At 26.6% G+C, this 12,434-nt stretch overlaps 3 protein-coding genes across 11 annotated transcripts in view; 1 reads left to right on the plus strand and 2 right to left on the minus strand.

The window, feature by feature from the left end:
- The window catches only part of LOC132907530 (palmitoyl-protein thioesterase 1-like), a 72,675-nt gene extending 72,475 nt beyond the window's left edge, over positions 1-200 (minus strand). Inside the window, exon 1 of one of the 4 annotated variants that reach the window (XM_060960709.1) lies at positions 52-200. The gene's annotated coding sequence lies outside the window, so the exon portion shown is untranslated. The other 3 variants (XM_060960711.1, XM_060960710.1, XM_060960714.1) reach the window with 3 other exon arrangements.
- Positions 1-12,434, minus strand: part of LOC132907531 (trans-1,2-dihydrobenzene-1,2-diol dehydrogenase-like) — a 216,956-nt gene that overhangs the window by 29,373 nt on the left and 175,149 nt on the right. The window lies entirely within an intron of this gene.
- The window catches only part of LOC132907521 (DENN domain-containing protein Crag), a 44,227-nt gene continuing 33,040 nt past the window's right edge, over positions 1,248-12,434 (plus strand). For 2 of the 4 annotated variants that reach the window (XM_060960690.1, XM_060960691.1), the window contains exons 1-4: positions 1,250-1,814; positions 1,891-2,034; positions 2,179-2,509; positions 4,842-5,444. In XM_060960690.1, coding sequence (XP_060816673.1) covers positions 1,999-2,034; positions 2,179-2,509; positions 4,842-5,444 — 970 coding nt within the window. In that variant the 5' untranslated portion in view covers positions 1,250-1,814; positions 1,891-1,998. Of the gene's footprint in view, positions 1,815-1,890; positions 2,035-2,178; positions 2,510-4,841; positions 5,445-12,434 lie in introns of those variants that run through there. The other 2 variants (XM_060960693.1, XM_060960692.1) reach the window with 2 other exon arrangements.

The raw sequence follows: 12,434 nt of genomic DNA on the forward strand, positions 1-12,434 counted from the left end.
AAATACTTTATACGTAATTACTTAATTATTACAATAAATCTTATATATTACTTGATTTTAATTGATTATTATTCCGTTTCTCTATCAGAGATTTCTCTCTGACATTATTATCGTAGTACCAACATCCAACTCCAACAACTAACGAATGAGTGTTGCCAATCTTTGCACAACTAACTAAAATACCAGATATTACCAACATTACCAATAACACCTAAGTATATGGCGTGATCATATATATATACGACTATATAACCATGGAACGCCGTAGACGTGGATTAATGGAGCATGCACTCTAAGTTGCAATAGACTCTGACATAATAAATTGAATGGTTATTCAATATTGTGCAAAATATTCAAAATTATTAAAATATAAAATAGATGTATATTTACCCCCATAATTTTTAAATAAAGCTATTTTATTATTTCTTCTCTATTACTGAATATCTATTATTCGCCTTATCTTATGTTCCTTTCCTTAAATACTTATGCTTTGGCTTCAATGATATTACAGACATGTTTGTGTGTGTGCGTGTGTGTGTAGGTAGAAATATTTTACGTCTAAATATACATACATATATTCATAAATGATTTTCTATACGAATTTTTATTAATTTTGTTATTTTATATCAAATGTGAGTATAGTTAATGATGAATGATAATATTTTGCTAGCTTTGTTTTTATTCATCACTGAAAAATATTAATGTTTAGTTTCAAAAAGGATACCAAATAATATTTACATATATATATATATATATATATATTACAAAATTATTATAAAAAGAACAATTTCTAACAAATTAAATAAAATTAAATCTAAATAAATACACATTCTGTATTATCTGTACCAGTTGTATTTATTATACGTACATTAAGTATATACGTATATTATCTATTATAATAGTTTTCTTTCATTTAGTATCTATATATATATATATATATATATATATATATATATATATATATATATATATATATATATATATATACTCATCTATATACTCATCTATATACTCATATATTTGTTATTTACATCGTATATTTAAAACTCTTGAGAATTATTATAAATATAAAAAATAGCAATATATATATATATATGTATGTATATATTAGTATATATATTATTTCAAAGAAAAATAATAATAGATTACATTTACTTATGCTAATATATAAAGATATGCATAGTTTAAAAAGTTGATACTTACGAAATTTTTAAATATCTTCTCTTTTATAATTTTCAATTAAATAATTTGTTTTGCGTATTTAAAAACAACAAAGTGGAAACATAATATAGAAAAATTTTAGTTCTTAATACAAAATTTGCGTCACATTTCAATAACGTCACTCGTGATTAGAGTAAACGCGTATAAGATATGTAGTTGGTATGACACATAGCCTAGAAATATTTAACTTTCAAAACGACTTGTGCAAAACGTTTTGTTGTGATTATTATGTAAAATATTTGTGAAAACCTACAAACACTACAACTAGTACTATTTTAATTTTTGTGATTTAATATTTACTTCCCGATTTTTCCCATCAACTTTAGAAAAACATGATCATTTATTTCATAACTTTTTGCATTTACACGAAAACTCATGTACAATTTAAATCAGCATGTGTGTAATTCTGGATTTCCAGAAAATACGTTTTTAGCAGGATAATTGTGAAAATTGTAAATATACGAACAAATATATACTTATTTTCCTCAAAATTTAAGTTTAATGTTTGTATTAAGTGATAACCTTGGGAAGTTTGAGACAAAGATATAGTTGAAAAAAAACTGAATGATTGGAATAAATATACTCTACAGGAGGTAACTTCGCAAGAAATATTTTATTAATATAATTATTAGTGTGTTTAAGTAACGATTAATTTTAATGCCTTTATAGGATGTTTCTGAAAAATAATGATTAGTATTCAAATGCAATTGTTTTTACTAATCATTAATAAAAGCAATATTTAAGATACATGAGGGAAGATAAAAAAGGATTTTTTCAATGCCATGTGAAGATCAGTTTTGTTATTTAAAGTTGGTAAATTTATTTTGAATTACTATAAAATTATATATTATACTATGCCATGTATTATATATTACAGTGCATTATAGTATATTTATTAAACTATGTCATATGTAATATATTACGTAGTATGTTATACTATTAAATTTCAATAATTAGATAATCATGGACGAAAGGAGGGTAGCGGACTACTTTGTTATTGCTGGTTTATCAGGACAAGACAATGATTTTGATAATGATAATGAAAATGACCAGTTAGAAGATTGGTTTCAAGAAGGAACACATGTAAAAGACACAAATATGAAACCTCCTATTACTGATCTTGCTATTATATTTCCGGCATTGGGTGAAAAATGTCCAGAAGGGTATGTTTTGTTAGAACATACTGTTTCAGGGTTACCTGCAGACTTAAATCATGGAAGTTTAAGAACAAATGAATGTTACTTATGTTATCGGCGAGGGCGTGATAAACCACCATTAGTTGATATAGGTAAGATAAAAATTTTAAAATATCATCTAAGCTATTGAGAACCTTCATTAAGTGCTTTTTATAACAACAGGTATATTGTGTTTTATAATTAGGCAGTAAATGAAAATAAAAGTTTTGTTAATGAATGAAATAGAAAATTTTTATTAGTTTTTTTAATTTTCTTACCCTATTTAAAAAATTAGAACGATAAAATTTTATTGCTTGATTTTCATTAGACAGTATCGAAATATATAATCAATAATTTTCTTTATCTTATTAAATTTGAACATATATAATATTATACTTAAGTACGTTACCAGGTTCATCATAACTTGCTAGTCTTCCCTTTTCATCTTGTTCAATATGAAATAAAAGATAATTGTGTTCAGTTTTTAATCATTAATATTTGAATTTTTCTTCATACTTATAAATTGTGTTGCATTCTGTTTATATTATACTCTATTGCTGTATATTTTATATCACCTGTCTATATAACATATTTTATAACTACAGATTTTGTTAATTGGTCATATATCACTATATTTTGCAATCTTTATATTTAAAATATATTGTAATTTAAAAAACATTTACTGCAATATGTGAAAAAGTTAGTTAATTATATCAATTTAATTTATGTTGCCAAAATAATATTTTGAAGAAATTATCTTGAAGATATATCTATTTTTTGTAAGCAATGAAAGTATATGATAACTCTCTAAAAACAGGTCATTTTTAGATTTTCGTTAAATACTTTGGGAAAAGTATGTTAATGTAAAATAATGTAGGAGAGTGAAACATTGGATTGGAAATTCTTATTAATATATTTCTTGTATTAATATTCATATATATTTTTATGCTTTATTGTACTTTTATCAGCTTGTAAATTATATATCACACATAAAAATTATACACATTTGTTTTTATAATTTTAAATTTGTTACTTATGTGATTATTTATCTTTGCAAATGATAAGAAAACTGTAAAAGTTATTATTTGCACTATTATAGTAATATTATATCAATATTTCGAAAATTTGCATTTTATAAAATTGAAAAAAAATTAACGAATTAAAATAAAATTTTAATATCAGTGATATTTAGCTATTATTTTGTTAAAACTTTGTTTTAGTTGTTGTTAAAATAAGTTTTTTTAATAATTGGGTATTTTAACATTTTTGCATTTTATATTTTAATTTTGAAAGTGTAGCAATTCAATATTACCATACTCTTTTATATATATTTGGCTGAACTTTTCTTTTTAAAAAAGTATTTATTTTATATATGTTTAAATATAAGGATATATGCTTTACATAATTGAATGGCATTTGAAATTATAAAAGAGTAATTTGTATGTGTGAAATATACAATTGTACAATTTGCACAATTATAAAAAATATATTGAAAGATATTGTTTATTATATTTGTTGATTTTTTCATAACAATTATTAGAAATAGATATTAAAATCTTTGTTATATCATTATTATAAAGATAACATTCTAAAATTTATAGATAAAATATTGCATGTTCTTGCTTTTCATATCATTTTAAAATAGTGTATTACATAGAAATTAGATTCATACATTTAATTCATCAATATATTTGACAAAATAAAATGTTTTAAATAATTTTAAATAAAAATTAGTAACACTATTTATATGATATTTCACATTAATTCATTAAACATTTTTATTTGTATTTCAATTTAAAGAATCAAAAGTATATATATTTTTTAATTTAAGTGCATTAGTTATAATGTCATGAATAATGTACTTTCAATATGAATGGAAGAATGTTACGTAAAAATTAAATTCATGTAATTGTAATGTGGTAATAATGTGGTAAACTATGATGTTTTAACTATATTGTTATAGCGATATAGTTTAAATAAATACATAGTTACAGATAAAAGAAAGTTTAAAATTTGTAGTTGCATATATAAGTATTAATAACTTTTGTATTGAATATTTCATACCATGTTGATAACAGCTATTTATCTTTTTATGGAGTATACTTTACATTTATTCATTGCTGTTATTAACTTTTATTATTATTTTATATGTAGCATTTATCTAATGGTAAAAATATTTCAAATTTGAATAAAATATAAAAAAGTTCTTATTAGTATGCATAGTTTATTGTTTTAGTTCTATGTCAAATATCCTAAAATATTATAAATCCTTTTGTTTGTTAAAATAAGAGCAAGATAGAAATATTAAAATTCAAGGTTCCCAATGGGACTAAATATAATTCTGTTTTGTAATATTATGATGATATTTCACTTATCTTTTAAACTTTCTTTTGTCCACCACTGTATATTGACAATTTTTCAATTCTCAAGAGGTATATGTTACAGGTGTAATATATGATGGTAAAGAACGTATAATGCAAGATGCTGAAATGATATTAGAAACTCCAAAAGGACATTTAGCTAATGTGAATAACTCAGCTGCAAGAATATTTGTGACATATAGACGAGCAACTCGAAAAATGCCATGCAACTCATTAGTCGTGACTGATATTTGTGTAATATTAACAAATAAAGGAGAAACTCCCCCACATGCATTCTGTGTTATCAATAAAAATTTGAACAAAGGCATGTTGGGTAGTGATGTGTTTCTGTGTTATAAGAAATCTATGAATCGGGCAAATTTGATATCTTTTAAACCTACAATACTGTATAAATATCCAATAGTTGATTACAGCAGTTTTATTTTTCCAAATTCTGTGGCAATGTTTTGTTTGCCAATGGGAGCAACAATAGAATGCTGGCCCAAAGTAGCATGTAAACCTAAGCCAGTGTTTTCTACATTTGTTTTGACAGTTGCTGATGCAGCTCAAAAGATATATGGATCAGCAATAACATTTTATGAAGAACTCGAATTTGAAATGGATAAACCAAATTTTAAGGAAAACCAACAACCAGCGGATGTACTCATGGAGAATATGAAGAATTCTGGTATGAAATCTTTTGTATATTTATATATAGTATGATGTAGATATGATTTCATGACTGAGATATACATATGTATGTATATACATGTATGTAGTTTTCTCACTTAGTCGTTTCTTTGCTTTACCTTTTTATATAACAACCATATGGGATGTCCTATAAATCACAATGTAAAAGATTTAAATGTAAACAAAGCTGATTATATAAAATTACTTCCAAAGAAAATTATGTAATCAAAAAATGTAAATTGAATTTTTTGATTGCTTCTGAGAAAGGTGATATTCAATGTAAAATTATGATATATAAGATAGGTACATTTCTTATGTAATCAAATTCTTAGTTAAGAATTATATGTGTATTCTAAATAATTATATATATTATCCAGTAATATTAATATATTGGTAGTCTAGATATTATAGTTTAAAAAGCATTAAACTTTGTAGATAATAATGGACAATGAAATGAGACTGAAATTATTAATCTTTACTTCTTCTTATCAATTTTAAACGATACTTTATTCTTGTATTTTTTGAGAAGAGAATTATTTTCATTATTAGAGGAGAATTAGTTTCACTACAAGCATTAAAAAATTCAATTTATTAACAGATCACATCAACACATTTTAATTGTGATGTAATATTTGTATTAAAGAATTGTTATCATTGTTGGATTAGTTTTAGCGACAAAATTGCTTGATCGCCATGATTTTCCATGCATGATTAGAATCTAGGTTTGACATTCATTGTTTGTAAAAAAGAAAAAGATTGTTTGTGTGGAAGAAATAACAAGTGCTGAGTAGCTAAAACAAAGATTTATCCTTGTTTTTGAGGAACTTAGAAGACAAAGCGTGTTGCAATTAGTTCATGATATTTGGTACTGTAAAACTAAAGAAAGATTTACTTATGCCAGCATGGGTAGATATTGCTTACCATTTATTACTGGAAGTAATAGTTTAATATTGTATCATAAAATAAATTATTAAGATTACGATTTAAATGCAGTTAGTACTAAACCTATTTAACCTAAACTTGTAGTATTATAATTACGTAGTTATTTTTCTTGATAACTAGAAAAGCAATCAAAAATGTTTATTTTCTATGTTTTATTTTTTTTTATAAAGAATCATCATCTCTTACAATTTATTGGATATCCTATATTCAAGTGAAATAATATGAAGTGAATTATTATAATAACAATTATTTACTATTTAAATTTGATTCTAATTTTATTAAAATTATAGATTAATCTTTATCATAAGTTAAAATTTATATTATTATATTTAACATCCAACAAAATAAAAATTTTTAATATCTTAAAGAAATTATGTATATATGTGTTAAATATTATAACTGTTTTATGCTACATACAATAGAATTCATATTTAATAAGCACATGAGTAGTTCGAACAAAAATGCTACACATGCTCAAATTTATTTACTGCTTATTATTTATACAAGGAGCTTTACTATTTATTATTTTAGATATTGACATTTTAGCTATAGAAAGGTTTCATTAAGTAGTATTCATAGTACCTAATGAGGAAAAGAAATACATATACATAGTAATTATTATCTTCTTTGATATCTTCAAGTCTTATGGCATATAGTAAGGACTTTTTCTCTAACAATAAGTTTATATCTTTACTTATTTTGAGACTTTTTTTTGTTTACAAACTGATAGATATCATCTTTTATCTTTTGTAACAAAAAGTTTAAAAAACAAAAAATTGGAACCTTAAGAATATTTTTTTTTTTAAATTAGATGTTATTTTTTCAAACATTATACACCTCGCAGTAATATTATAAGACTATTAATTTTGATTGAAAAATGATTGATCTCTGAACTGCTGTAATTTCTTTACTTTAATTTATTTTCTAATTACTTTCTTATAATCTTTCGATCTCTGAATTGAATTGTCCAGGATAAAAGCCTCTTCTTTGTATCGATTTCTCAAATGTGGATATACAATTTTTCGTTGCCGTCACACTTTCAATGAATAGTACGCGGCTGACGTTAGTGAAGAGATCGCACAGTCAGATTTGCATTTCGTATATATGTTTTTAGTGCGTGAGTTTTGTACATAATTTTAATGTGTGATTGTGCACTGTATATATGTACATATACACAAATTATATTTGTATATATATTAAATACAGATACTAGCAACAAACACACATTGAATACACACACTAGATATACATTAAAAATAGATGTTAGAAGTATATGTTAATATACACGTTATACACATACACTAAACATTAAACACCCATGCAAAACATACACACAAAATGCAAGTCCGCCCACGCAATTTTCTGGTATATCTAGTGTGATAAAACGAGAATAATAAATCGTATAACTTTTAGAAGAAGTTCGTCGAATGAAGAATAAACTTTGTTTTTTTAATTCTTTTGTACTGTATCTATTATTGCTTATACCGGTTACTAATAACATAAGAAAACAAACATAAGAACAAATTTGTCATAACGTTTGGTAGGTTTTAAATATTATATTAACCTTTACATTGATTCTTTGTCCTTTAAGTTGTCGTTTAGGATGCTCATTAGGATGTCCTCATATTAAATTATTGTCCGTATGATGTATGCATGCAGTGTATGATAATGTGTTCTTCTACTATCAGATGTCATGATTGTGTACAGGTCACAGGATGGGGGCTCTTTTGTGATGTGATATTGGTAACTTAATTGCGTTGTTATAGCGAGCGTGGTATATTGTTTTAAAAAAAATTATCTTTGATCGATAGTAAACGTGGTTCTGTAGATGATTTCCATTTTTCATTTCAATTTTCTTGTATTACTTCTTTTAAATAAGAAAGAACGATTTCAAACGATGCACCTACACTATGATCAGGTTGGTGAATCAGCTATTTTTCTGACTGTTCTGTCCGCTCTTTCATTTTCTTCGATGCCTATATGAGGAGGGATTCAGATTATTATGACGAAATTATTATTTTGGATTGTCTTGACTTAAGATTGTTGATATTCTTGGATGGTGGAGTTGTTTGTCCATTGATTTTGGATTGCTTGGATGGTATTTACAGAATCGCAAGAAATAGTGAAATACATATTTGTTTTGATCATTTTCTATAATTTCCATAGCATGTTTTAACGAGTTAAACTCAAAAAAGAGATATGTAGAAGCTTCATGATGATATTTGACTTTTATAATCAATTGACCAGATACATATAATTGCATAATCAGTGCTGTTTTAAATTTTAGAACCGTCAGTATATACATATGTGCAGAGATAAATAGGGCGGTCGCTGATATTTATAGGAGAAATTCAAAAATTCTGCGAAAAGTAGGTTTGAGGAATTACCACTTCTAGCTGTTAAACGGCCAAATTAGAAACGAATTTCTTCGCTCGATGAGTTTGGTGGAAAAAATGTATTTGCACAGCGAGAGGAGAAAATATCCTCGTACCATACCGTCCCGAGCAGCCACCGCAGAAAAATGTGCGCACGGTTCGCTGCCAGATCACACACATACACTGTCGGCCATAACTATTTCATATAAATTGTACGTTTTTCATTGTTTTCACTCTTCAGTTACACATATTATTATTTATTATCGATCTATTATACCATCTGTATCATATATTTCTTGTAACGTAAATACAAGATAAAGTAAAATTTATTTAAAGTAATATTTACGGCCGGTAGTGTAGACAAACTTTTTTTCAATTTTGTTTACACAATTATTTATAAAAAAACGCAATTTAAAAAAAGGAGAACGCTGTTTCCAATCCGAAAGAGGTTTATTTAGATTTTAGCAAAAAATTTCTTCCTATAATAAATATATTTATACATTAAATATAGGTAATGTACAATGTACAAATAAAATGAAACATAACTAAAAATTAAAACATTTACTAAACCGTATTTTATGTTTCCAATTTAAACTTTATTCGTGAATTTAAATAATTTTAATTTATTCATTACACAAACATTTAAATCATTTTTTACTATAATTGTTTGCAAAATTCATATTGGTGAACATGCTTCCGATAAACAATAAACATATTTATTGGATGTGTAAGATAGTGTCAAAAGATAATAAAAATTTTTATGATATGTTATAATTAACGTGTATTTGTGTTATTGGTTGTTTGACCAACTATAGAAATAAAAGCAAGCTGAAGCATAATTTTAGCATTCAATTTTGCTAATAGGGAGGTATAGGATTGAAAATTGGTTCATGATATGCTCTTTTAGCAAACTATCATTGAAGCATTGTTTGCTAAAATCGATTCAAGGGCACTTTCGATACTATTACACTGCTGTAGTCTTTAAACATCTCTGTGAAAATACCTCAACTAAAAATTTCACTTTAAATCAGTCTTTTCTAACTGTTTTCCATTATATCTAGAATTTAAAGAATTTACATGGTAATTTAAAAATAATCCTTATGGTTAGTAGAGATGGAATTGCTAAATTTCGGATGTAATTCTACTAACTCAAATTTGCGAGTAGAAGAAAAAATTGCCGATCGGTAAAGGTAACTTGATGCTTTGTTTTTCTTCATCTTTAAATCCTGCATTTGTCTTTTTGCCTCTTGAACTAGCACAGTACGCGTCGCTAACTCTGTGCAAATTTTTCATTTGTTACGGTTTATACAGTTATGGTTTTTAAAAAACCTAAGATACCACAAGCTATCATTTGAGAATTTTCCAGTATCACTTCCTGACAATCTTGAGTTTGTATGTGCTTACATGGTGAGAACTAGTCGGATTAAGGAGAGATCGGTTATCTTCAACGTCGTATTTTTTAATCTATCTCCTAATTCAGTGTTGTTAATGTTGCCCCGTAACATAATGTGTAATAAAGTATTTATAGCAGAGTTCCGTTCAGTCATAGTAAGAGTTGCTTTGGCAGTCGAGTCATATTGTTAGTATTATATATTGTTAGTAGTATAGTCTCGGAAATATCTACATTCCTAGGCTTTTTGTCAGGACTAATGGTATACGCCGTCTTTTGGTCGTTGTAACTGTAACTGTAACTAAACTAAACTAACCATCGCGTATTAGATCATAGCTGGATCCAAAGAATCTTTCGGAATTATGTGTATCTTATTGCACATGAGTTGCCGTCTGAACGGGATCTTAGCAGATTTGTTAAACAAGCGTCTTTGTAGCTGATTGAATAGTTTGGCATCTGACTTTTACGTATATGAAATTGTTACTATGTTTGCATTTATTCAGTAATATTTTATTTGTAGTGACGAGGATCATCTGAATCGTGTTTAACACGCTGTATTTGTCTGAAGGACAAATAAAATAGAAATAAAAGGTTCCTGGAGCCTTTTTATATGAAATAGGAATTACGCGATAGACGAAATGTGAAACGTTCAGTATGTAAACAAGCTTATCGTTATTATTATATCATACTTACCTTGCTAATATCGACAAGGGTCTGTAGTTTCTAAGGATGCCAGAAGCGTTTTTACAGCTAGTTTGACCTTTCTAAATGTACCGAAAAGAATATTGGGATGTATAAGTTGAGGATGTGTTATGATATATTTACTATCCGCAACGGCATTCGATTAATTATTAGGCATTATTTATATCGTTACTATATTCATTTAGAATATTGGTTAACTCTAACGTTAGTTCCTCAAACTCGATCTCATACTCGTTTTGGCCAATATATAATATATTTAATAAATTATAAAGTTTAATGTTGTTACTGTTGATAGAATCTCCGTAGTTAGTTTGGAATTAAAGAAATTGACATATATTCTATATGTCACGTTCTGTTTTATATCTTGGGAAGATGTTCTAGGTACATTAGTAGGTATGGTATGCTTACTTCGTACGATTTGCTTCCTGGAGGCGCTAGGCACTGGGTTTACTGGGTCCATAGTAGAAACATAATCTACCTTAGATGTATCTAATGAAGAGTTTGCTAGTTTTATCCTGTTAATATGTATAAGTTCGGGATGATTATTTTTACTTAATATTTAACATTCTGAATGTATACCGTGTCTTCTATTTGGTATTTTGGTACGCGTTTAATTATTTTATTGTCGTAGATTTCCTTGCGTTTCTCCTTTGCTATATATATATATATACATATATATATATATATATATATATATGTTTTCCTTTCGCCTTTTCTATTTGGAATTAAAGATGATTCCTTAGTTCTCTTATGTAGTCTTCTCCTCCATTGCTTCATATGTTGCCGTATGATATGAAAGCGTGATTAATTTAATGAATTCGTTCCAATTGATTCAATCCTGGTTTACGTAGTTTAGTTTATTATACGGTGTGCTTTCTCGACGTTGCTATTTGATGGGAGCCTATAAGTGATAGCCCGTGTTGGTTTTATTTTTAGAACCTTTTCCAATTAGCTTCTCTCGAAACACGTAAATTGATAGGTACTCTTTCATGAGATTATCGTCTATTTTCTTGGTCGTAATATCCTGCAGGGCGATCAGTGTTATGAGTTTCGTTAATTGGTCTTGTATCGATAAGATATAACGGTTTTCCTTATTTGTTCTGGATAGTGAACTTATTAAGACACTGACAATTATTTGGTGTGCTGCCCACTGCTGTATTTGTAATTTATAATTTCAATCCTTGCTTTGGTTTTATTCGTTCATCTGTGCTTTTTCTGTAAAATTGACAATGTAATATTTCTTCCGAGATATATACTTTTCACCGTAAGCATAATATCTCTTATTCTCATTACAGCTTTAAAAATTTTCGCGTGTCCATTTAGTGTGCAGATTCGTGTACTTGTTTTACGAATATCTCTCAGTCCATGGATATGGTTCTTCTGTAATTAAGTTAACGTTAATGTCGGTGTCACTGAAAATAAAATCGATGATATTGTATAGATTCCTTGTTTGGCTTTTGATGGCTTTTTATGAGTTATAATTCTTCCAGTCTATATTTCTTAGTCAGGCTGTTGGGTATTTGTCATCCTCTATCGTTGAATTTTAAAGGCTCCACTTTTGTTAATACAGCTGTCATGT

This window comes from Bombus pascuorum, chromosome 5 (genome assembly GCF_905332965.1).
Source record: "Bombus pascuorum chromosome 5, iyBomPasc1.1, whole genome shotgun sequence".
NCBI lineage: Eukaryota > Metazoa > Arthropoda > Insecta > Hymenoptera > Apidae > Bombus > Bombus pascuorum.